Genomic DNA, 27,240 nt, shown 5'->3' with positions numbered 1-27,240 from the left:
TTCTCCTTAATATCAGGTGTTTTGAGGGACTAACGCTGGTCACTCTGTGCAGAGAATGAACTCTGTACATGTGCAGAGGCACACTTATCTTATTATCTCGCAACATCATTCAGAATACAAGCATTGCTCAATTGAAATCTGGTTCTGGGTCTCCATCTTAGTAATTTAGTGGGACCTTTAAAACACTGAAGGGACATGGGTGGCATTTTGGGTTAAACCACAGAGCCTCTTGGGCTTGCTCTTGGGCGGTTCGAATCCCCACAACAGGGTGAGCTCCCATTGCTCAGTCCCTGCTCCTGCCAACCTAGCAGTTCGAAAGCACGTCAAAGTGCAAGTAGATAAATAGGTACCGCTGCGGCGGGAAGGTAAACGGCGTTTCTGTGCGCTGCTCTGGTTCGTCAGAAGCAGCTTAGTCATGCCAGTAAAAAGAGATGAGCACCGCAACCCCAGAGTCGTCTGCGACTGAACCTAATGGTCAGGGGTCCCTTTACCTTTAAAACACTGGAATGCTGACACCTGGTGGTAGAAGTCAACGTGCCGAGGCACCGCCCCATAAAGAATATAGAACTGAGCTCTACAGCTTTGTACTGGGACATGATCACAATTCTGGCAACAGTGCAGGATAAGCCATTAACACACTATACTACACAAAACAAATGAAACACCGTGAAAATCCCAGAAATGAGAAGTATTCAACTAGAAATATTATCTTATAGAATTAAACTAAATAACAAAAATCAAAAAGTTTAAGGAAAAAATTTAAGGAAAAAATTAGAAAAACCTAGAATTGAACAAAGCCTTAATCCTAGAATTGAACAAAGCCTTAATGGGATGCTGGCTACAAACCTCGTTTCACTCAACTATTTAGTTTCCTCAGAAGGAAATAGAGAAATCATAAACCTTAAAGGACCAAATTCAAAGAAAGGGGGTAAAACTCCCAAAAATTCTGAAGTATTATAAGTGAAGCAAAGCGCAGTAATAAAGAATTGAGTCCTCAATTCTTTATTACTGTACTTTGCTTCACCTAGGTCTAGCTAGGATTATAATACTTCAGAATTTTTGGGAGTTTTACCCCCTTTCTTTGAATTTGGTCATTTAAGGTTTATAGTTAAGGGGATGTAGGACCAAGCCAGCCAGGACACTGAAGGCTGGAGGTAGAAGAGCTCCTACTGTAACTGCATATTTGCATAGAAGAAGGGCTGTGAGGAATGCACTGGCCCAGCAATTCAAACACAGCTTCTCTGCCAGAGTGCCTAGTGCCAACATGATCAAGTGATAAGATCTCCTTGCAATGGAGCTAGGAAACAGATCGATCCTCTGTCCTTTGGTTATTTGTCCATAGGAATAGGTCTTCAGAGTCTTATTTCTCTGAAAACCACTGAAATGATGGGAATTTTTTTAGCAAAAGATCTTAACTATGAATGTATGTGATTGGTATGTAATGCAGACCTTGCTTATTAAATTGAGCTTGTTGCAGCTTTTCCCTATCTGGAAAACCTTGTGAAATTTGAACACTGTCCCAAGGTTTGCTTGATTTTGTATGTTTTTTAAGAAGCTTTATCTGTGTTGCTGAGCAATGAAATTTCTTAGCATTAACAAATAGACAGAAGTACTTCCTTCTTGACTTCTGTTCCAAGAACATTTCTTAACAGAATTATTATTAAGTGGAAGAGGGAGGTTTTGTTTTTTTGAAAACAATAAGTGTCTCTTTGAGCATAATATAAGTCTGTGATTCACAAATCCTTCTTCATGGAAATGATGGAGGATTTTATGAGAATGCTGACCCTTTAAAAGGGTTCTTATGTTGCTCCTTATTGTCTCTTTCTTTTAATTTCATTTCTTTTGCGATTGCTGCACTCTCTTCCTTTGTGGTATTTTTTCTGTCCTTCACTTCTGTCCTTGCCCAGTAACTTGAAAGCTATAGCTCCAATCTTCAGATCCACATGTAATATAGTTCCCTGAAAACAGGCATGCGTTACCAACAAACAAACCTCATGAGCTTTCATGTTCCATTTCTGATTTGTATTTTTTTCATTGTGAGGGGTATATAATTTGCAATGTTGTATTTTTTTAAAAAAAAATGACAAGTAGAAAGTGAGGGGTTGGTTTTTTTAACCTAATTGCCCATAAAGCACAAAATGATTAATGCACCAATTATTCATATATTTCTGGAATGTATGGTTGTAGATTAGAAACTCCCCAAATAAGGTTTCTCTGTATGTTACCACTCCCCTTACTTTTCCGTCGATATTGACCTATTGCCTAGATCTTGTGCTGCTACAATTTCCTTGCTGCTATCGCTGTGGACTCTGTAACCAGTATAGTTGAACCTTTCCATGTCAAGAAAGCATGGTTTATCCCCAGCTGTTTCCCCCTATATGCAACAGCGCTTCCTTCACATTCATTGCCCATAGAGTTCCTTAGTTGTCCTGATTCAGATTGGGTTCTTGCAAACTTGTTTATGGATGCTGGTACTTCAGGGATGGGGAACTTGTAACTTGCCAGACGTTATTAAACTACAACTTCCATCTTTTCTTAACATTGTCTGTGCCGACTTAACTCTGATGGTAGCTGGAATCCAAAAATAGCTGGAGGACCACAGGTTTCTCCTCTCTGTTCCAGTGAAATATTAACCTCAGAAATATATTTTTTTCTTAAAGACTGAAAGTTCATTCTGAGGACTGCACAGGCCACCATTTAAAGCTCATTATCCCATCTTGTAAGAATCATGGGAACTGTAGTTTTACATGTATGTATAATACCCAGCACCCTTAGCAAACTACAGTTCCCAGGATTCCTTGGTGGGTGCTTTAAATGCATGTTGTATACACAGCCACAAATTCGGACCCTGCCCATAAGAGATGTTGTTTCTTGTCAGAAGTTCTGAGAATTCTAGTGGAAATAATCCTGTTGTTTGTTATGAAAGAATTTAAGTTACAGTCTCTTCCCATCTCTTGGAGCGGGGCGGAGCAGAGCGGAAATAGCCATTGATGAACCAGTGCTATGTCTTCCTGGTGATTTTTTATTTTTACAGCGGTACCTCGGGTTAAGAACTTAATACGTTCCAGAGGTCTGTTCTTAACCTGAAACTGTTCTTAACTTGAAGCATGACTTTAGCTAATGGGGCCTCCCGCTGCCGCCACGCCGCTGCTGCACAATTTCTGCTCTCATCCTGAAGCAAAGTTCTTAACCCAAGGTACTATTTCTGGGTTAGCGGAGTCTGTAACCTGAAACGTCTGTAACCTGAAGCATTTGTAACCCGAGGTACCACTGTATTTTTAACCAATACGTTTCAGAGGCAAAGCCTCCTAGCCATCATTGTACAATGGTACCTCGGCTTACAAACACCTCGGGTTACAAACACTTCGGGTTACAGACTCCACTAACCCAGAAGTAGTACCTCCGGTTAAGAACTTTACCTCAGGATGAGAACAGAACTCGCATGCTGGCGGCGCGGCAGCAGCTGGAGGCCCCATTAGCTAAAGTGGTACCTCAGGTTAAGAATGGTTTCAGGTTAAGAACGGACCTCCGGAATGAATTAAGTTCATAACCAGAGGTATCACTGTACTATGTTCCTGTCTGAAATTCTGAAATGATGTCTTATTTCTAAAACTGATTAGTTTATTTTATTAGATAAAAAGACAGGCTAACATCCATCTCATGAAATAAATTTCTCATGCCACTGGGGCACTTTTAAAAGCAGTTAGATTTTCCTATGCAAGTTAAAAGGGTGGCCAACAATAAAATGGCACAAACAGATACATTATCAGGATAGGATGCTGACTATCAGCCACAATGACCCAATGAGACCTGTATGTTCAGGGTAATACCATATATACTTGAATCTAATGCTCACCTTTTTTAGCCAAATTATGTTGCAAAAATTAAGGTGTGCATTAGATTTAATGGCACATTTACATCTGCCAGCAAATACATTTTTTGGTTTCCAGGTTCTGAAAATTGAGGTGTGCATTAGATTTGATGGCACATTAGACTCGAGTAAATACGGTATATCTTTGATTAACCAATCTGAAGGTGGGGCAACAGATGAGAACCAACACCTTGTTGCCATGCTTGTGAGATTCCAGGGATCTGCTTGACAGCTGTTGTAAACAGAGGGTAATGCTGCCATTCTGGTTGATCGAACAGAAGTGTCTACTAACAAGTGGTTTCAACCAATTTCCCCTTCCTTCTGCAACCCCCTGCGCCCCTTCCACACGGTCTTGGAGGTTCCCTTAACTCTACTATGTTAGTAGGCATTTCATATGAACAACACAGGAAGTCATCTTATACCAAATCAAACCATGATTAGTGCATTTAGCTCACTATTGTCTCCCTTGGCGGTCAGCATCTCCCCAGGGCTTCAGGCAGGGCACATTCCCAGTCGTACCTTGAGATGCCCGGGATTGGGACCCTCCGCATGTGAAATGACTGTTTTGCCATTGAACTACGTACGGCCCTTCGTGTGTATCAAAAGCTTTTTCTGCAAGTGGAAAAGCTTAATTGGAAGTCACCACAGTGCAAGGAGAATAGGTAAAGCAAATATCAGAAATGTAGACATGAACTGGCCATGTGGAGATGGCAGTATTGAGTCGGTGGCTCATGTGCTTCTGGCTTGCACTCCTTATAAAAAGATTTGAGGAGTGATGTTGTCCATACCAGGTCACTCAACCCTTGCTACTGTGCCCTTTCTTCTAGCAGATCAAGATGATCAGGTGGCAGCAAAAAACCTGCAAGGTTTCTAGCAGGGGCAATTAGAATAAGATCCATTATTTTACTATTGATGTAAACCTCCAAAATGTATTTTGTATAGTTAAGTTTTCACCTCTGTCTTCAGCACATTTTATTTTATTTTGTTGCTATGGCTAGTGACTGATGCAAATAAAGATTCTTCTGATCTAGACATGAACTGCATTTATTTACAAATGTTTATAAACTAGAATCTCATTATTTTCCAAATATCCCCAGGTGTTGCTGCTTTGGACTCCGGCATTTCTGGAAAGATTGGCTTGCGGGCAGTTGTTTACTACTTCTTCACTACAGCTTTAGCCGTAATCCTAGGTAATCCTAGAATCTTTATAATCCTTAAATTTATTTGCATTGTACAATGACGTTTTGTTTTTATTTTAAATGCACATCGGAAGTAAACAGTCATTTTTCACCTCACCCAGATTTTTTAGAAAGAGCATGTTTGAATAAACTGTTATATCCAGAGTCATTCTCATGAAATAGGATGTATTTTCCCCTCCATGCTACATTCCAGATATGTGATTTCATAGGCATACAGGATTGTCTTAACAACAATTATAATGCTTAACCATGGGATTACCTGTACCTGTACTGTTACCTGTACTGTTTAGGGAAGCTTTTAATATTTGATGAATTCTTGTATTTTAATATTTTGCTGGAAGCTGTCCAGAGTGGCTAGGGAAACCCAGCCAGATGGGTGGGGTATAAATAATACATTATTATTATTATTATTATTATTATTATTACTGAGCAAACAAGGACCAGGCAGGAGCAAAGCAGCTGCAATCTCCTCCTTAGGATCCAGCACATTCACATAAATCATCATTTTGCTTATTGTGAATGTGCAACTTTGGCCCCTATGTCCATCTGCTGCCTTGGTTCATCAATAGGCTAATGACTTGGTGGGTTGTGTGTTTATCCTTTCACCTTCTATAAAGCTTACCCTCTGTTGTGTGTGTCACAGAAGCTCAGAAATGAGTCAGCTGTTTCCTCACTAAAGGAATTAACCCATTAAGCTGCATTCCTTAACACGATCTTATGCCGCCTTTGTAACAGTGAACTCAGTTTTCCATCAAACTTGAAAGGAAAAATCACTGATTCTACAGCTGACGTAATCCTGGCCTGTCATTTGCTGTGCTCTGGAAACAGCCATTGTACACCTTGTTTTCTGTTTTAAAAAATGCTGTGTGCAAGATTTCCATCTGTTCAGGATGTTAATTTTCTCCGTTACAGGGGTTGTGTTGGTTGTGGCTATCAAACCAGGAGTGTCCCAGAATGCTGCGGAGATTGACAGAATGGGCAGTACACCTGAGGTCTCCACAGTGGATGCTATGTTAGACTTGGTTAGGTGAGCTTTCAGATTCTGTTCTGTTGCTAAACCGATTGCACCATAAATGCCACTGTCTCAGTTTTAAGCTATCAAACCATATGTATCTGAGAGATGGAAAAGCTTGTACAGTCATACCTCGGGTTACAGACGCTTCAGGTTGCATGTTTTCGGGTCGTGCACCGTGCCAAACCCGGAAGTACCAGAATGCGTTACTTCTGGGTTTCGGCGCTCGCACATGTGCAAGACCACTAAATTGTGCTTTGCACATGCGCAGAAGCGCCGAATCGCAACCCGCGTGTGCGCAGAAACGGTGCTGCGGGTTGTGAATGTGCCTCCCACATGGATCATGTTCGTAGCCCATGCTTCCACTGTAGTGTAGAACTTTTAAGCAATAGATTGTATTCAGTGCAGTCTACAAGGGACGCGGGTGGCACTGTGGGTTAAACCACAGAGCCTAGGACTTGCCAATCAGAAGGTCAGTGGTTCAAATCCCCGCGACGGGGTGAGCTCCCGTTGCTCAGTCCCTGCTCCTGCCAACCTAGCAGTTCGAAAGCACTTCAAAGTGCAAGTAGATAAATAGGTACCGCTCCAGCGGGAAGGTAAACAGCGTTTCCGTGCACTGCTCTGGTTCGCCAGAAGCGGCTTAGTCATGCCGGCTCCCTCGGCCAAAAAAGTGAGATGAGCGCTGCAACCCCAGAGTCGGTCATGACTGGACCTAATGGTCAGGGGTCCCTTTACCTTTACCTTAATGCTGTCTGCAGACCATGAGCGAGCAGAATAAACCTCTGTTTTTACAATGAGACTTCACATTCCTCTTCTCCCTGCGAAGCCCTCTGAGTGCTTCCATTCACCTGCCCCAGGTGTTGTGGTTTCTCTGGAGCATATTTTGTGGGGAGAAGCAGAGATGTTGAAGTCCAGATGCCCAAGTGGAAATCTGCTCATGCAATGCTGGATTCTGACCAATATAAAGGACTTGTTCATAATGATGCAGTTCCTTTTCTTGATAAAGCACAGAGGGTAGCATATGCAATTCATACTAGCTTTTGCTTTTTATTTACTCAGCTGGTAGGTGTCCCCTGCCCAATGCAGTATTTGGAACCATTTGTCTGCCAAAACAAAATGATATAATCACTAAACACAACAAGGAGAAAGTGTTACAAAGTCTGGGTGGGACATTTTTATCCTACTCTGTCAATCCAGTAAGATTGTATATCTGTATCCCATGCACTGCATCCCGACTGAATGACAAATATAGCATGGAAGAAAGATCCCAGTCTGTTGTGAACCCATTTGTTAAAACATTGACTCTTTAAGGCCTTACATAAGTGTTTCACCTTGAACAGATCTTCCTAGAACTTTGAGCCTTGATATAATATATCCTGGGATATGTGGAGAGAGAGAGAGAGAGAGAGAGAGAGAGAGAGAGAGAGAGAGAGAGAGAGAGAAACATTATCACCAGCATTCCTTATTGCTTCTTGAATATACTTTGTATTGTTACATTGCAATATCATTAAAGGATCTTAAAATCCTTCTGCAGGAATATGTTCCCAGAAAACCTTGTGCAGGCCTGTTTTCAACAGGTAAGTTCAATCTTGGTATTTACTAACCCCTGTTCTTGTATTTACTAACCCCTTCTCTGGGTGGCACAGTGGGTTAAACCACAGAACCTAGGACTTGCCGATGAGAAGGTCAGCGGTTCGAATCCCCATGACGGGGTGAGCTCCTGTTGCTCGGTCCCTGCTCCTGCCAACCTAGCAGTTCGAAAGCACATCAAAGTGCAAGTAGATAAATAGGTACCGCTCTGGCGGGAAGGTAAACGGCATTTCCGTGCACTGCTCTGGTTCGCCAGAAGTGGCTTAGTCATGCTGGCCACACAACCCGGAAGCTGTATGCCGGCTCCCTCGGCCAGTAAAGCGAGATGAGCACCGCAACCCCAGAGTCGGCCACAACTGGACCTAATGGTCAGGGGTCTCTTTACCTTTACCTTACCCTGCATTTATTCTCCACCTCCATAAAACAACATTGTGGTGCTTATACTGTAGGATACTGTGATATTTTGGGTGCAAAAAAACACAACCCTAATGAAAACATCAAGGAAAAATTAAGGTTTCCTTTCCAATTACTAACGCATTAGACGACAATTTTCAGAACCAAAGCAACATATAAAGCTTGCATTCCAGGGTGACATTAAGATACAAAACCAAAGGCCTTCACAGATCAAGTGGTTCCCTTTTTCTAGTGGTGCAGAAATATTTCGTGGCTGCAACTTCCTCAGCACTGGGATTGGCCCGCAAGGCGTCATCTTTATAGCTCAGAAAAAGAAAGTGAGGAATCAGAGGGAATTTTATGGTTCTCTGATTGCTTGCACTTACGGTGAAGGAGGAGAAGCGTTAGGTAGAAGGAATAAGGAATGTAGAAATAAACCAACACGAGGACATGACCCTGGCTCAGGTGTGGCTCTTCGGAGAGGATGTTGTGTTCTCTTAACTGCCCCTCTCCCAACACTCTTAATTCCCTTGGCAAAGTTTTCTGGAACAGTCTCACACTTATCGTCTTACACAACAGCAGAGGGCAGGCAGGGCCTCCCAACAGCAAGCATTGCTGCTGGTTACGTAGAGGTGGATGGGGAGGAGCAACGAGCGAGGAGCTCAACACAGGAGCATCAGATTGGCTTTGCCGAGCTTCCTGCACCTTGCCCTTCTGCCTCTCTCTCTTGGTAAGCAGCAGGGATACTCAGGGTCGGGGAGCCAGGTGAGCAACACCGCCCTGCCAACCAGTGCTCCTTCATCGTTATTTACACAGGCAATCCCCATTTGCTCGCAATCAGCATGTTCTCAACCACTGCTGGTTTTTTGGCACCGCAAGGGGGTGTGGCGGGCTTGGGTGTGTCCTGGCAATGCGTGCGGTGCCTCAGAACACAACCCCTGTGTAAATGGGGAGTTGCCTGTGCTCTGTTTCACACAGGCAACTAGCCTTGTGAAATACAATGAACCCAAAAAGGGAAACATGAAACCAGAGTTTCCCAAACTTTGGTCTCCAGCTGTTTTAGGACTACAACTCCCATCATCCCTAGCTAGCAGGACCAGTGGTCAGGGATGATGGGAACTGTAGTCCAAAAAAAAGAGGTGGAGACCCAAGTTCGGAAACCCTGCATTAAACAAATACTTCATCCAACAAACTTATTATTATTATTATTATTATTAAGATATTTTATTGAAAAAAATTCAGATATAATGCAGTAGATATAAAAAGTAGGAGAAAGGAAAAAGAACAAAACACAGAACTGTGTAAAGGCAGAAAAACTATATGCAGATATACAAAAAATACCCTAACCCATACATGCTTTTATAAATTTGATATTGTTATCCTAATACCAATAGAAATATTAATAGTCTGCTGCATTTTGTATAAATTCATTCCAAATATTGTCGTATTTATCCAAGCAGAGTCTATGTCTGTAAGCAGTCCGTTCGCCAGTTGCAAGTGTTATCATATTATCAATCCACTGATTAAAGGAGATCATATCTTTATTCTTCCACTTCATCAATATCAGCCTCTTGGCTACCATTAGAGAGCGTAAAATCCATTTTCTTTTTTCTTTTTTAAAAATAATTTTTATTAACAGGCCAATCAAATCACATTATTTCCAAATCAGATTAGTTCCAAATTATACAGCCAAATTTTTAAATTTTGTTGGGGGTACCCATACATCAAGCTCCGAACGGCGGTCCAAGCATCACTTATATTGCTGCTTTAATTAAACAGTTCTATCCAGTTCCATCCAGATAGTCTCTTTATTACATTCTTCATCTTCTTGTTGTTATCATATATTCCTTTCTTTGCGATCTCTGATAATCTTCACAAGCTGGTTGGAAACAGACATCTTCTGTATAGGTTTTACACTCTCCAAAGATCATATCACTTAGGGACAGCCGCCATTCCTCCATAAAAAAATTATCTTTGGTCTGTCCTTTAATTTTCTCAGGCTTGCCAAGTATATCAGGAGGGCTCTGTCAGGTTAAGATCACATTCCAAACATCCTTCACATTCCGATGATCCTGATCCTCCTCCCCCCGTCTTTCTTAGACAAGCCTGTCTTAGCGAGACGCCATTTAAAGCTGCGTCATAAAATTTTCCTCCGTTCTCCGTTGTTTACCAATCATCTCTTTAATCTATAATCCACTCCACACAGTTCTTGAATTCCTGCTTGTGATTAATAAAATGCAACGATCTTCTTTCTGGGGTGGAGGGTTATTAATATTCACATAAGGCAAAGAAAAGAAAAGTTTTTTCCTCCACCCCCCTTCTTTTCACTTCAAACATACCAGTCTCTTAATGGTGGTTAATCACTTGATTTATTTGTCCCGTCCGTCGCTCCAATCACAGAGATCCATTAATCAGCAGTCTTATCTCCCGAACTTTGCTTGATGTATGTGCTTTAGCTTCTTTCCAATTATATGTTTCCAATTATATTTCCAAGCTAAAGCGAACCAGCACGCACTAATTGGAGACAGAGTCAGGAAGAGCCGACTTCACTGAGGGCTCGTGCCAAGTGTCCGGCACCCCCTTCTTTCGATTCCGGGGGTGCATTATGGACACTGCTGGCAAGGCAGTCCCCCCCATCTCCTTGGGGGGTCGGGAAGACTGCATACTTCCCATAGCAGCCTCTTAATTACCTTGTGTGGGTCGGAGAGATGTTATTGTCAGCCATCTTCCAATGCACCACCTGGTGGCCCCCTCCGTAAAACCCATTTTCGTTGTCCTTTTGCTAACTTCCATACAGTAGGTATAAAGAAAACCAAATCATTTATTCCACACAATGTTGGCTCTTGTTCTAACATAACCCTTCATGATGATTTCCTAATATCATATTAGGTATTTCTATCTATGTACACATTATAATGCATCTGCATGTCAGCCGTTGTTGACATGTTGAAACCATAAATAGTATGTATCAGCATTCTAGGCCTCGCTAAACACCTTCCACCCTGAAAAGAAGTTTAAAAAATAGTTTCCTTGTCAATCCATTATATCCTAAGAATGTAATGTATGTTTTATTAACTTTCAGTATAAGACCAAGCGTGTAGAAATAACGATCACAACGGAAGTAGACAAAAATGCTACTATTCCTACACCAGACCCACTCTCGACTGTACTGCCAACAGAGATTTCAAAGGTATGATTACTCCTGGTTGTTGTATTGCACTGCAACTATTGAAATTATGAAGAAAGGGTTAGGGTAGTGAAATTCTGCTTGTCAATGTGATAATTAATAAAGACTCTCCTCCCTGGAAGAGAGGGGAGTGGTTGTGGGCGGGAGCCCGAGCTCCGCCCCTGGCCGGGGGCCTTAGCCCCCGCCCCTTCTCACCTGGCTGGCGCCCACGCCCACCGGAGGCAGCCAACCAGGTGTCTCCGGGGGGCATGTTTAGCAGCTTAATGCTGCGGCTCCAGCTCCGCCTCCTCCTCAGTCGTCGTCGTCCCGCAGCGAGTCATCGATCCACAACAGGAATTGAAAAGGATCTACTGGACCACACTGTTAAAAGACCCAAGCTTGTGGTCGAATCCTTTAAGATAATTTGTTCTCCAGAGGCTCCGCATGCAGCCATTTAGTAGCACTACACAAACCAATACTTTCAAAACTATAACCCAGGCATAGGCATGATCCCCAGCTAACAGGACCAGTGGTCAGGGATGATGGGAATTGTAGTCCAAAACATCTGGAGGGCCGAAGGTTGCCTATGCCTGCTATAACACAAGGAATAAAGTAGCAAACTAACCAATAAATGGGACGCAGGTGGCGCTGTGGGTTAACCACAGAGCCTAGGACTTGCGCATCAGAAGGTCGGCAGTTTGAATCCCTGCAACGGGGTGAGCTCCCGTTGCTTGGTCCCTGCTCCTGCCCACCTAGCAGTTCGAAAGCATGTCAAAGTGCAAGTAGATAAATAGGTACTGCTCTGGCGGGAAGGTAAACGGTGTTTCCGTGCGCTGCTCTGGTTCGCCAGAAATGGCTTTGTCATGCTGGCCACATGACCCAGAAGCTGTACGCCGGCTCCCTCGGCCAATAAAGCAAGATGAGTGCCACAACCCCAGAGTCGGCCACTACTGGACCTAATGGTCAGGGGCAGTGGCGTAGCGTGGGTTGTCAGCACCCGGGGCAAGGCAAGTAATTTGTGCCCCCTAACCCGTGGATTTGCCCTAACCCCAGATGTTGCGCCCGGTGCGGCCAGCCCCCCTGCACCCCCCACGCTACACCACTGGTCAGGGGTCCCTTTACCTTTACTAACCAATAAACACCAAACAGGCTTAAGTTTCTAGAGTTTCCTGAACGAGAAAGCTGCTTAAGTTTCATATCAACATAATGCGTTGTTGGTATTCATATTTTATTGAAAAGATTTCAGTTTAAAGAAATAAAGTGATGCAAAGAAAAAGAGAAATAAAAAGGCACAAAAATATGTAGGGGAGAAACCCACAATATACGAATATATATGAAAAATACCCGAAGCCATACATTCTTTTATAAATCTGATATTATTATCCTAATACTTATGGGAATATTAATAGCTCACTACATTTTGTCTAGACTCATTCCAAATACAGCCGTGCCTTGGAAGTCGAATGGAATCCGTTCCAGAAGTCCTTTCAACTTCCAAAACATTCGAAAACCAAAGCGCAGCTTCTGATTGGTTGCAGGAAGCTCCTGCAGCCAATTGGAAGCCCCGTCGGATGTTCGGCTTCCAAAAATAGTTCATAAATCAGAACAGTCACTTCCGGGTTTGCGATGTTCAGAGCCAAAACGTTCGAGAACTAGACTGTTTGACTTCCAAGGTACGACTGTATTGTCATATTCATCCAACCGAGGTCTACATCTGTAAGGTGTCCATAAGTTGTGAGTGTTATCATATTGTCGATCCATTTATTAAAGGGAATCGTATCTTTATTCTCCCAGTTCATCAATATCAGCCTCTTGGCATTGTTGCTGATTGGTAACTTTTCTCCTTCACTCTCAATCTGCAGAATATAACCAAGGAATACAAAATAGTGGGTTTGTATTCTGATGGTATTAACGTTCTTGGCCTGATAGTCTTTTGCCTTGTCTTCGGAATTGTTATTGGGAAAATGGGAGAAAAGGGAAAAGTGCTGATGGACTTCTTCAATGCACTGAATGATGCCACAATGTACATAGTTCAGATAATAATGTGGTAAGTAGAATGATACCTTGCCGTACGTTTTGTTACTATAAGGGTATCAGGGGGTTGCTTGAGAGCAAGCAGGCAAATGTCTCCCTGGTCTGTTGTAAAACCTTGTTATTGGTGCCCAAAAAAACCTTCACCATGCAGAGCGCCACTATTCCGTGGCTCACTCATTCACTGGCAGAATCTGAGAGTGGGCGGTCCTTAAACCTTCCCAAGCAGAGTAGTTTCTTGACGCCCAGTCTGTGCTTCCCCTCTCTGCGCGGAAGCCTTCTGCGCAAGGAGGGTGTGGGGAACAGAGGACCTCTCTCCTCCCTGCTTTGCTCAGGCAAGGTGTCCTGGCACAGCCTCGCCTCCTCCAAGCCCTGCAGCTCCTCTCCACTGGAGGCGTGGCTTCCTTCTTCCGCTGAGGAGGCGCTGCTTCCCGCGATCTTGGGGGGCTCTCTGTAATCCATCCGCCTTTCCCCCTCTCACCCCTGAGCCGATGGCAGTTCCCTGACAGTTACTGAATTCAGGATGATGATAATAATAATAAAAAAGTAATTTACATAAAACTTCTTTCGGAAAGTCGACATGATTAACGGGTTTATTCCTTGAGTTTTAAAATATTACGCATTTGGCTGTGAAAGCTCTTCCTCCCTCCCCACCTCTCTTGCTTTTCCTCTTCCGCCTCCCCCGAAAGAGGCTATTTATTCAGCTTTCAAAGTTATGGTATCGCTGACTGTTGGGGACGGCATTTTTGGTATTCGTATAATTGAACCCTTGTTGCCAAAACTATGACACAGCATGGTTTCTGCTCCTAACTTTCAAAAATACATCTCTTCAGAGCTTCTAAGGTTACCAGACGCCCCCGTTTCCCGGGGACATTCCCCAGATTTACAAATCAGTCCCCATACAAAATCCATTGAAGTTGACACGTGTCCCCAGATTTATTGGAAAAAATCTGGTAACCTTATCATGACCTCTAACTACCAATGATGGTTTTTGGATGGGCTATAATAGTAAATAGCTGCTTTACTTATTGCTTACCTGATTTCAGTGTTTACCACTTCTTTCCAACCCTATACTGTAACAGTGACACATGTGAAACCTGTGACTGTTTCTTCTGTTATTTTTGTTCTGCATTCTACTGCAATTTGCAAAATTAAAAATTATTATTTTTCGAAAAAGCAATGGAGTACAGTTGAGAAAATGCACTCCCTTAGGAGTGCATCTAGAAGCAATCTAGAATTAAATTTCTGAAAGAAAGAAAGAAAGAAAGAAAGAAAGAAAGAAAGAAAGAAAGATCCAGGGGCTTTTCTTTCGTTTTGCAAAGGAATTCCAGCTACACAATGCAGTACTCCCTTTCTTAGCTGTCCAATAATTTAGCTGAGATTCCTGCAAAACAGGGGCCTGGACTCTATGATTCTATGACTTCATGTTTTGCATAATGTTTTGCATAATAGCTCAAATTATGGTGTTCATAAAATGTACCAGTCATGCTAATGTCTTTTTTTTTTTTACAACACCGAAAATATGTAATGGTTCATAACTACAACTTGAGAAGCAAATAATTTCAACCACTTGCTTTCCGTTCATTGTCATATGCATGAAAAAAAAGTTGAACAAATTTGTTGTTTAGCGTGTTTTTATATTGAGCTCAATGAAATAACAGTGATCATGGAATACTTTCTATGATGTTTTGTGCATCCCAGGTATATGCCGTTGGGTATTATTTTTTTGATTGCCGGAAAGATAATAGAAGTTGAAGACTGGGAGATTTTTCGCAAACTGGGTCTTTACATGGCTACTGTTCTAAGTGGGTATGTTATTCCTTGAACCGTAATAAAAATGTGCTGATTTACTTTTCATTTTTAATTTATATACAATAGATCGGCTTTTTCTGTAACTGGGTATGAGAGGACATTCGTTTTATAGACGTTCTAATTTCACAGTGCTTCAGAATGACATTGAATTAGAAACGCACTATTTTTATTTCAATTGTCAGCTCCCAGGCAATATAATCGGGGGGGAGGCCACATGAGGTGGGGGAGGGGAGGCACAGGGTTCCAAACTGAGTTACATGCATATAAATGGAACTCATACTTTGATTCTGTGGTCACCTAAGGAGTATGGTGGCCAATGTGAAATTTGAATTCTCCCCAGCCCCCTATAATTTTTATTAAATTTTCTGTTTTACATTTTAGAATATTCATTTAAACAACCTTAAAATATCAGTGACCTCCCTTCTTCTCTTTCCTTGGGTTCATTTTGCATAACATAAATCCCCAAATATTTTACATAAACTAAACCATGGGTAGGCAAACTAAGGCCCGGGGGCCGGATCCGGCCCAATTGCCTTCTAAATCCGGTCCGCGGATGGTCCCAGATTCAGCGTGTTTTTACATGAGTAGAATGTGTCCTTTTATTTAAAATGCATCTCTGGGTTATTTGTGGGGCCTGTCAGGTGTTTTTACATGAGTAGAATGTGCCCTTTTATTTAAAATACATCTCTGGGTTATTTGTGGGGCATAGGAATTTGTCATTTCCCCCAAAAAAATATAGTCAGGCCCCCCCACAAGGTCTGAGGGACAGCAAACTGGCCCCCTGCTGAAAAAGTTTGCTGACCCCTGAACTAAACCATTCAGTATTCCATTATTACACCCATCAAAACTTATTTACACTGTTGAATTTACCTTAATGCTGCCAGCGTTTTCAAGTGTACACAATTTCCCAATATGTCGCACCTTGATGCATATGAGTAGATCATACATCAAATATATAACAATATCAAACAAAATATACAAGTATGTCACATATATGAGATATTGTTGGGGCAATTTTCCAAGTCAAAAACTGCAATAGCTTGGCTAGCTTGCTATGCTTCTGGTAGGTTTTGGAACCTGTTGACAGCACTTCCCTAATGCTTTATTGTCAGGTAATATCTGAAAGGTAAAAAGGGGGGGGTACCAGGAGGAAGTATGCATGCATGTTAGGAAGCAGCACCTTGGGATCAGGGCCATAGTGGGCGCTGTTTTGCATGCACCTCTGGGTGTGTGGGGAAAGGGAGAGTCACCTGTTGCCTGAAGGTCTAGAGATCTATTGCCAATATGAACAGAAAAGCTTGATGGGCCACAATGAAGGACGATAACTCAGTGGGACTCACCTCCCGCTGTGCAAGTGGAGGGGCCGTGAGAGCCCGCAACCCCACCTCCTCCTTAAGGCGGAAGTGACTTTCATATTAATTTGAACAGTTTTAAAAACAGAACTAAATTTCAAAAATTGAGCTGCGATATCTGCATTGCAAGTGGGCTGGACTAGGTGGGATCCTTCCAACTTTACAGTTCTATGATTCTGTGATTTCCCCTCCCCCTTTTTTCCCTCCAGGCTTGCAATTCATAGTATTGTGATTCTGCCGCTTATGTACTTAATAATAGTCCGGAAAAACCCGTATAAATTTGCCATGGGGATGGCTCAAGCACTTTTGACAGCACTCATGATTTCCTCAAGGTAAGGATAATTTTGAAGAAGAAAAAAATCTTCTCTTCATATCAAATCCTCTTGGAATTAATAGAAATGAATTTAGAAATGATTAAAGCTGCCCTCTGTTTTGCCGCGTTAAAGTCTACATCTTAATTTCCAGTAGCCCCATAAGTTGTTCTCATGCCAGATTAATAGCCATGCATATTGGCATTTTACTACTATGCTTCTTAAAGTCTTTTGTGTATTTTCTCCCCCCCCCCCAAATGTGTGTGATGCAGTTCAGCCACTTTACCTGTCACGTTTCGCTGTGCAGAAGAAAAAAACCATGTTGACAAGAGAATTACCCGATTTGTTTTACCGGTAGGCGCTACAATCAACATGGATGGTACCGCCCTTTATGAAGCAGTGGCTGCTGTTTTTATTTCACAACTTAATGACTTAGAACTAGATATTGGCCAAATAGTGACCATTAGGTAAGAATTGTACTCTTGCATGCTTTTCAGTTCTTCTTTCCCAAGCAATGTAACTGCTGACTTTGTTAATGCACACAAAGGTGGGCCAACCACAACATGATCTGACGTCTCGCTGAAAACGTGTAGAGAACAGTGAGATCGGTCATCCCAGTGAAGGGCTAAATCAGCTGTGGAACTGAACAAAGACCGGATTTTCTGATATACCCACAGATACTGGCATTTGACCCATGCTTTAGGGATGAACTTAGCAGCCTAATTCTGACTTGTTTCAGCTGTAGCCCTGTGTTCTGTGGATTTACAGATGAGCATACCTATTACACAGTAGATATTGTTACACAGCAAGGGACGCGGTCGGCACTGTGGTCTAAACCGCTGAGCCTCTTGGGCTTGCTGATCAGAAGGTTGGCGGTTTGAATCCGCGCGACAGGGTGAGCTCCTGCTGCCCTATCCCAGCTCCAGCCAACCTTGCAGTTCGAAAGCACGCCAGTGCAAGTAGATAAATAGGTACCACTCTGGCGGAAAGGTAAACGGCGTTTCCATGCACTCTAGCTTCCGTCATGGTGTCCCATTGCACCAGTAGCAGTTTAGTCATGCTGGCCACGTGACCTGGAAAGCTGTCTGTGGACAAACACCGGCTTCATCGGCCTGAAAGCAAGATGAGTGCCGCACCCCATAGTCACCTTTGACTGGACTTAATTGTCCAGGGGTCCTTTACCTTTTGTTACACACCACTCCTGTCTCCAGGCAGTGCAAGATTCCAGGGGTACCAAGCGTGCTTCCCAGGGTCTGTGTTTCCTTTTGGACAGTGGAGACTATGGCACCTTTATGATATATGGTTTATTTACACGTAAATACAACCTGGGTCTAGATGGAGAAAGTTCAGAGCATTTTCATCCCAAGAGGGTCTCTTGCTTCTCCAATAAGCAGAAGAGGCTTGAGTCTCAGAACAGAGAAATCAGCCAAGCTCTCTGCCTGTCCCAGCCAGCCCTCATGGTTCTCCAAATGATTTTCCTTGCTTACATCATCCAAACTGAAACCCTACATTCCGTAAACGCTTTTTGCCTCTGCCCACTAACACTCAGCTGGAGGAGGGGTCCATATTCCTCTGAATTATTATTTTATTATTCGGCTGTCTTGTCACTATGCTTTTTATTACGTTTTCACTATGTTTTTATCATTAACATTCTGTAATGTGTTTTTAATGTTATACACCACCCTGGGATCTTTTGGCAAGGGGCAGTATATACCGGTAAACTGAATAAATCATAATAGTCTTTGCCCTCCCAATGACCTTCTAGGTAGGTAAATGACTCCGTCATTACGAGCTTTCTTCCCCTTAATGTTTCCTCTTCCAGGTGCTTTCCTGAATGGGGAAAGCTGAGTCCAGCTATTTAAAGCCTGGTTTTCAGTTTAGCCCTCCAAGCATGGATTAATTCTAACTTTTAGACCCAAGAATTTAGAGGGGATTTAGAGCACACACCCCCAAAGGAAAAAAAACACCTCATAGCAATATAAAATGCACTGTTTTAAAACCATTTAATCTTAATATATCAAACAGCAGACCTTGTTGTGAATGTTGTCCCACCTCCTCCAAGACAGCTAAAATATCTTCCCTCTTGACACCAACCTAAAATGGCTGCAGTGTTCTATGATGCAAGAAAAGACACAGGTCAATAAAAAAAACAACCTCAACTGGTATATCCCTTAGAAATCCCTTTAGATTAGTTCTTGAATTTACAATCGTCCAGGAGTTGGAGGTTCCTATAAAGTCAACATTTTTTAGGACGGTGGGGAATATTTTTTTAAATAACAACTCTGGTTTAAAAACTTCAAGAAGTGTTTCCATAACTGCACAAGACTGAATGAAGCAGAAACATATCTGATGCCCTTTTCTTGGTTTGGGATGTAGTGTCACAGCAACAGCAGCCAGCATCGGAGCTGCAGGTGTGCCCCAGGCTGGACTAGTTACCATGGTGATTGTCCTGAGTGCCGTCGGACTGCCTGCTGAAGATGTTACCCTCATAATAGCAGTGGACTGGCTTCTGTAAGTGTCTAACCATGAATGTCTCTCGATCCTGTGTCCTCACAGTAATGCAGGTACAGTGGTACCTCGGGTTAAGAACTTAATTCGTTCTGGAGGTCCGTTCTTAACCTGAAACTGTTCTTAACCTGAGGTACCACTAATGGGGCTCCCGCTGCTGACGCACCACCACCGCGCGATTTCTGTTCTCATCCTGAAGCAAAGTTCTTAACCCGAGGTACTATTTCTGGATTAGCAGAGTCTATAGCCTGAAGTGTCTGTAACCTGAAGCGTCTGTAACCTGAGGTACCACTGTATCCATAATAAAACATAGGGTAACCTGACAGCGTAGTATTAAAAGGTTGCCTGTGCTAGACCATTAACTTGAGAGCAGATCTGCTGTACGTCTTATTATTTGTATCAAAACGTGTGACATACAAATTGCAACCCTGCTGGGGGGATTACTTATCCGTCCGCCCAGTGTGTGGTTTAGAGGGTTCAAAGTTGAACAAATTTGAAAACGTAGAGAAAGGGTGAGGAACCTGTGGTGGATCTACAACTTCCACCATCCCTGATCTTGGGATATGTCAGTGATGGCCAAGCTTGGCCCTCCAGCTATTTTGGGACTACAATTTCCAATTGCTGGGATCCACTTGAAAACTCAGTTCACTCTGAACTTAAAGTTCACGTTGAATTTTTGAAACGCAAATGTTAATATTCGTTCCATGGAGCTTAAAGTTCATATTTTTAAAAAACTGAGCTTTCGAATGTGAACTTTCCCACATTTTGTTTGAGTTCTGGTACTGTGCCATTCATGACAAAATCAGCCTTGCGAACTGAAACACTTTGCAGAAGCAGTATAACTTTTGCCTTTGTAAAAATAGATTGGACCCAGTCAACTTGCCTGGACTGACCCAAAATGTTTATTCCATAGGGATAGATTCAGAACAATGGTGAATGTCCTCGGCGATGCCTTTGGTGCTGGAATTGTGGAGAAGCTCTCGCAAAAGGAGCTGGAACTTATGGACGTTGGTGCTGAAGTCAACATAGTGAACCCTTTTGCCCTGGACAAAGCAACAAAGGATGACAGTGAGGAAACAGAGGCCAAGAAATCTTATGTGAATGGAGCTTTTGCTATTGATAAATCAGACACCATCTCATTCACCCAGACATCACAGTTCTGAATGAAATTGACTGACAAGGGAGCCACACTGGATTAAAGGACATGGGAAGGCCCTATGTTGAGCCATATTCTGGGCCCCTCTCACTTCAGACCCCACATGCTGTATTTTTTCTTCTTTGCCTATATTCATACAGGCAAACAGGAAGACACACATCCTGTCTCACAAAACTCCCCTTCTCAGATCTGCCACAACACAGAGAGCACAATCACCCGGCTCCTTTTCTTGTGCAGGCTATAAGGAGATTTAAATTTTGCCCACAGCTGAGAACGTGGCCATTTCACAACGGGATGGCCAGCATGTTGTGTTGATTTCTTCAGGAGCCTCAGTGATAGATATATTCTCAGCATAGATATGTTCCCTGGCAAATACACAACGTCAGGGAACCCTACACAGCTGAGGCCCTACACTGAAACAGGCCACGGTCTTACCTGTGTCGGCACTCTGAAGAACATCACCATGCATGAAATCATTTAGCCAACCGAAAGGATAAGTGTGTTGCTTTGAAACAGAGGCTCCAGATTTTCCTCAGCTCTTTGTTTTTGAAACATCTGATCATTGAGGGCAGATTGATCCCAGTTGCACAAATACGTATTTTCTTTTAAAGAGCCATCTCTTGAGAATTCTAGGTATCTGCTTGCAACCATCAGGCTGATAAGTTGGGATAATAAACCAAAGGATATGGTTTATATCTGAAGCATAGTGCGATGTTCCCATTCCTCTACTCTGCACATGAAATTCCTTTTTGTTTTTCAAAAAGGAAGACTCTTCTTTTAAAAATAACTTTAAAAGGAATTCTCATTTGAAATTCCATCTCTGACATTTCTCTGCAAATCAGCACTGTGCCAAATGTTCATTCTGGTAGCTAATTAACTGTTAGAGAAAGGAGATGAGACTGGTCCTTCAGTACGTGTGAACTTTTAAAAAGTATGTGTATATTTTTTTTAAATAAACTATATAGTATGGAAATTGGAAATTACTACAAAAAAGCTTTCATTTTCATGTTTTCTTTTACACCATAATTTATAGCAAGAACATATCTGGACTTCAAATGCTAAGTCAATCATAACAGCTTTGTTGTAAATTGAAACTCTCATAATTTAGCTTTCATCATTTATTAGTCCTCTTTTGGAAGTGGCAAGAAGTAACTTCAGAGCTACCAGTATTTATCAGCTCCAGGGAAAACAGATAAAAATAAACCACATAGCTATTCATGACATAGCTTGTCGACATTTTATGCTTTCAAGAATATACCCACTAAATAATTGCTAGTGGTTAGCTGAGTGTCAGTTTGCCTGCTTCTTACTTTCATTTTATAATTTAATCTGAAAGCTTGCAGTGGCCAATATGATAGGCCTCATGACAATAAAAACCCAAACTTTAAAGCAGCCCTCGAATGGTGAAGAACAAATATTAGCATTTTACAAGTGTTCGTAGCATAACGGAGACATATTTTCATATCGGCTACATGGGCGTGGCTTTTTTATCAAACCATTCCATAATGTTAAACATTTTATCTAATACTTATACCAGGTATTTTAATGGTGCACTTTTTCCTGCAATGAAAATTATTGCAAAGTATAAACTATTTCGAGTGCACATCACTTGTTGGCTACCTGACTTGAAACACAGACTAAAATTAAGAGAGAATACCTTTTCTTTTCTTTTTTTGTAAATAAGCTTGTGTTAAACCGAAAAATATGCACTTAATTGCTATCAAGAAAAATAAAAATTTCTGTAGCATTAGACAAACTCGGTCTTACACTTTTGTATTCAGTAAATAAGCCAGGATATGTGCCAAAGACAACTGAAACAAAGCAACAAAATCACATCTAGCATACATTTTGATAAATTGCACCTTAACTGAGAGGCATAATACTGTATGTATTTAAATATTATAAGCTAAAAATGCAGTGTGCATACAAAGTGAAAGTGTTGATATGTTTATACAAAATGAAGGCGTGTACAGTGTAAATTAGTTCTTTATCTTGTGCACAATTATTTTTTAAAAGATATTTGTACAGCTTTGCTACTGCTAGAGACAGAAAAACACCCAGAGCCAGTGGTACTTATTTCTTTGCAGCTTTCTTTTTGTAACGCGTCCTTTCACCACTGTACATGTTGCCTTTCTTTCATCTGAATAAACAGTCATCCTGCCTTCAAACTATCCCTGTATGCAGACTTCTCCCTGGGAACAAATACTTCACGTGGGCTTCTGCTCATCTGTTCTAGCTGTTAAACTAGAATGGAAGAAAAACAATGCCTGGTTTTTCTGAAGCTGGTTTTGCCAGAGTAGCCCTAAGAAATATCACACGGCTATTCCAGAGTGAGTTGTGGCTCGGACCCATGTTTCCTTGTGACCAGTAAACGTGATTTATTATTAAGTCACCTATATTATAGCAGGTGCTTATAAATCAAAAGAAACAGTGATGTATCAGTCCTCAGGCTCACGACGAAGACCTAAAGATAAGAGCTTTGGAAACTGGAAGCTTGGGACTAGTATCTAAAATGTGCTTTGGCTGTAGCAAACCCAAGCAATCTGACAATAAACAATAGCATTAGTCACATAATATGCATATTTAAATCAGGTTGACTGTTTTGATTGTACTTACGTTTCTGTGAACTGCTTTGGGGGGGGTGTTCCTTTGGGGATCGAAGGATGAGACGGAAATTAAATAATACTGCTATATCTGTTAATCTTCTAGATTTCTCATGGTTATGCCCATGTGGAATAAATCGCGTACAGCATCATGAACTATGATCACTGTGTACTTTCATTCTTCCTACTTGTCGAGGTACCGCAAAAGCACATCTCATGGGTTACACATAAGTACATTGGGGCTTTTCTAAAAGACGTACGCAGCAAGGTCCATGTGCACAAAAGAGCCATTTGCAGTATTTTCCTCAACAGCCGTTTCCTGTGTGTGTAACGGGCGTGGCTTATCTTCTGAAGCAGAAAAGTTCAAGTTGTGTACAGTGGTACCTCTGGTTGCGAACGGGATCCGTTCCGGAGGCCCGTTCACAACATGAGAAGAGCGCAACCTGAAGCGCCGTATCTGTGCAGGTGTGCGGTGCCATTTAGCGCTTGTGCGCATTCACGAGCGGCGAAACCCGGAAGTAACCCTTTCCGGTACTTCCGGGTCACTGCGGGGCGTAACCTGAAAGAACGTAACATGAAGCAAACGTAACATGAGGTATGACTGTATAAAGCTGATGCACAAAAACAAGTTCATGTACAAGTGCAACATGACTTGCTGGAGCAGGACCACTAACTCCCTAGCGTCACTGGAAAAACTCAGTTTGTTGACTATTAATGACTTGGCCAGGAATCAATACAAGGCATCATATCATGAGTCTTGAGAGGAATGTGTGCCTGCTTAGGTGCACAACTATAATTAACTTTCATTGAAGCTACTAGACATTACCACATGATAACTGAGTATTTGAAGTTGCTATCAAGCAGTCATATGGTATTAACCGTGCATGCAGAAAAGTGTGTTGAGGGCAGCCAGCAATTTTTCCACAGGTGGAAGTTCACAGTTTTGGTTTAGTTATCCCCTTTATAACCAAAATGTGTCAAGAGTACATTTAAAATATTAAAAAGCTTGTCTCCTTTGTGTACACAGGGCCTGATTTATTCCCAACGTAAGCCAATTTAATTTAAACAGTGCTTGGCACAAACTACGAGGGTAGATTCCAAAACTGCTTGGAATAGTTGAGTATGCATTTGTTTTAGTGCTATATTGACAATTTGTTTTCTAACTTGACAAATTCGATAAAACTGCATTAAAGTTTTTGGGATGTCACCCAATGAATTAAACGCAGTGACCATGACTTTCTGACGTGTGGTCGTGAAGTTCATAGTCTGACACTCAACACTGTGACCTGGTTCAGATGTAACACTCTCCTCTACAAGAGTTTGAACACATCTGCATGACAGAGTGGTGCATGCACTAGTTATCTCCCGCTTTGACTACTGCAACGCGCTCTACGTGGGGCTACCTTTGAAGGTGACCCAGAAACTGCAATTAATCCAGAATGCAGCAGCTAGACTGGGAGTGGCCGCCGGGACCATATAACACCGGTTCTGAGAGATCTGCATTAGCTCCCAGTATGTTTCCGAGCACAATTCAAAGTGTTGGTGCTGACCTTGAAAGCCCTAAACGGCCTTGCTCCAGTATACCTGAAGGCGCGCCTCCACCCCCATCATTCAGCCCGGACACTGAGATCCAGCGCCGAGGGCCTTCTGGCAGTTCCCTCATTGTGAGAAGTGAGGTTACAGGGAACCAGGCAGAGGGCCTTCTCGGTAGTGGCGCCCGCCCTGTGGAACACCCTCCCTTCAGATGTGAAGGAAATAAGCAGCTATCCTATCTTTAAAAGACATCTGAAGGCAGCCCTGTTCAGGGAAGTTTGTAATATTTAATGCTGTACTGTTTTTAACACTTGATTGGGAGCTGCCCAGAGTGGCTGGGGAAACTCAGCCAGATGGGCGGGGTATAAATAATAAATTATTATTATTATTATTATTATTATTATTATTATTATTATTATTATTATCATCATCATCATCATCATCATCATCTTGCATTTTCAACTACGTATTGGCATTTTGTACTTTCATTGAAACCATTAAAACTAACAATGCTTCCAGTTTCGTAGTGGCCATTCTGGGAGAGGGGGTGGGGTAAGAGAAAGTACATGAGGCCAAGGTTCATCCACACAGCAGCAAACTATGATCTGGTGTGATCTCCAAACATAGCCAGTACGCTGCTACAAAGGTCTGTCTAAAGTCACTTTTGAAATAGCATTTTGTGCTGATGGATTACCATTTTAAATGGTGTGAGGGGAAATGTTCCATAGGATTTAAAATCCACATACACTTTTCAAAGAAGAATCTATGGAAGGGACCAGACAGAAAACTAGGGATCTATTTAGAAAGAGTTATCATCCCATATAATACGTCACATTATCTCTTCAAAATCAGTCCATTGGCCCAGAATGTTTCACCAGGAGCTCTGCTATAGACATCATAACCCAGTGATAAAACTATCCTCCATTAATTTGTCTAATCCATGAGTAGGCAAACTAAGGCCTGGTGGCCGGATCTGGCCCAATTGCCTTCTAAATCCGGCCCGCAGACGATCCGGGAATCAGCGTGTTTTTACATGAGTAGAATGTGAGCTTTTATTTAAAATGCATCTCTGGGTTATTTGTGGGGCATAGGAATTCATTAATTCCCCCAAAAAATATAGTCTGCCCCCCCCAAGGTCTGATGGACAGCGGACTGGTCCCCTGCTGAAAAAGTTTGCTGACCCCTGGTCTAACCCCCCCTTTAAAGCACACTTAGTGGCTATGATCACATTGTAATGGCAGTGAATGACAAACACCTGGTTGGAGCCAGACTGTCGGAGCACTCCACACGCATCTTTGCACCAGGCTGGGGGGGTCATGGGTTGTGATGGGCAAAGGTACCCCCCCCCCAACATACACAGAGCTTTGCTAACTAAGTCGGCTGGCTGCTGAATTTGTAGGCAGGCAAAAGTGCTGCTGGCAGGGTTCCCACCAGTGTTAGACCCACAGTGAGGCATTCAAAGGGCAGGGAAAGGGAGGGGCAGAGTTGATCCTACAGCCATCAGGTGATGGCATCTGGATCAGTCCAGGCCCAAACGCTGCACCTCCCACCCCAGCCACTGTGCATGACAGGTCTATGATTGCAGTGGTGCCCCCACCACCCCAATTAGTCTCATTGGGCAATGGCCAAGGTTACGATTGCCCCCCACCCCAGTCAGTTGAATTTCAGTCTGATTAAAATAAATGGAACAGGTTAGTAATGATTTAACCAATGTCCTATTGATTGCAGTGGGAACGAACTTCAGCTAAATTAATTGAGATTCAGCCACTAACCGTACCCATTATGTGAAGAAGTACTTAAGTTTGTCCTGAATCTGTTGCCAGTTAGTTTCAGTTGTATGTTAATTGCTTAAAAGGAATGGCCTACTAATTTTTAAATTATTTATTATATAACACACAGCCGCAGATACACATAAAGCATATTATATTTTGATAAATTTATAATGTAATTGATTGTATATCTAAACTTCATTAAATTTAAAAAATACAATAGTTTATTTTTTAAACATATGGATTCATTGAAATATAGATTTTACATTATAGCAGTGAAAAGCCTTAAATAACTCTATTTTTGCACTCTCATTTCATATGCTTGATAAAAAGGAACTCAAATTGTTACTTTTTCTTTCTTAATTATTTCAGTGAATGTTGATGCTGTTGTAACATAACATCTTATCTTATTAAGCCACTGTTCCGTCCAAACTCAGGACTGTGACATTTGACTGATATCACTCTGGGTGGTTGCCAACGAAGTATTAAAACACAAAAAAACTCAAACATTAAAAACCTCCCCGTACAGGGCTGCCTTCAGATGTCTTCTAAAAGTTATAGATAGATGTTTATTTCCTATTACAAACTGGCTTCAATAATAAAAGTAGATGTGTGATTGATGGCTTCTATATATTCCTTGACATTGCTGTTTGCAATCGATAAGCTATAAAACCATACTGTTCCATGAAGTGCTTTTTTTTCTTGGAGGGTACGCATACCCCTAAAGATTTTGTGAATCTAAGTTTGGCCTCATTGAGGTGCAGTATTTCAATATGAGTAGGAAAATGAGAGTACCCATAAACATTTTTAAGAAAAAAAGCACTGGTCCTGTTAAGTTGTGGGCGAACATATCAGACAACACAGCGATTCTTCCAAAGCAGCCCTTTATTTGTAAGCTGGAACAGAACTGGACTGAGGAGCTCAGTCAGCCTGC

At 42.0% G+C, this 27,240-nt stretch overlaps 1 protein-coding gene across 1 annotated transcript in view; it reads left to right on the top strand.

Annotated features, from left to right (window-relative positions):
* Positions 1-21,153, top strand: part of SLC1A1 (solute carrier family 1 member 1) — a 45,617-nt gene extending 24,464 nt beyond the window's left edge. The window contains exons 3-12 of the mRNA XM_053371133.1: positions 4,969-5,061; positions 5,983-6,097; positions 7,617-7,659; positions 11,148-11,255; positions 13,094-13,278; positions 14,964-15,071; positions 16,636-16,758; positions 17,010-17,204; positions 19,114-19,248; positions 20,159-21,153. Coding sequence (XP_053227108.1) covers positions 4,969-5,061; positions 5,983-6,097; positions 7,617-7,659; positions 11,148-11,255; positions 13,094-13,278; positions 14,964-15,071; positions 16,636-16,758; positions 17,010-17,204; positions 19,114-19,248; positions 20,159-20,408 — 1,355 coding nt within the window. The 3' untranslated portion in view covers positions 20,409-21,153. The remainder of the gene's footprint in view (positions 1-4,968; positions 5,062-5,982; positions 6,098-7,616; positions 7,660-11,147; positions 11,256-13,093; positions 13,279-14,963; positions 15,072-16,635; positions 16,759-17,009; positions 17,205-19,113; positions 19,249-20,158) is intronic.
* Positions 21,154-27,240: the final 6,087 nt, after the last annotated feature.

The sequence above is a fragment of the Podarcis raffonei genome, chromosome 17, assembly GCF_027172205.1.
Source record: "Podarcis raffonei isolate rPodRaf1 chromosome 17, rPodRaf1.pri, whole genome shotgun sequence".
NCBI classification, from domain to species: Eukaryota; Metazoa; Chordata; class Lepidosauria; order Squamata; family Lacertidae; genus Podarcis; species Podarcis raffonei.
This window is presented reverse-complemented; position numbering and strand designations above follow the sequence as displayed.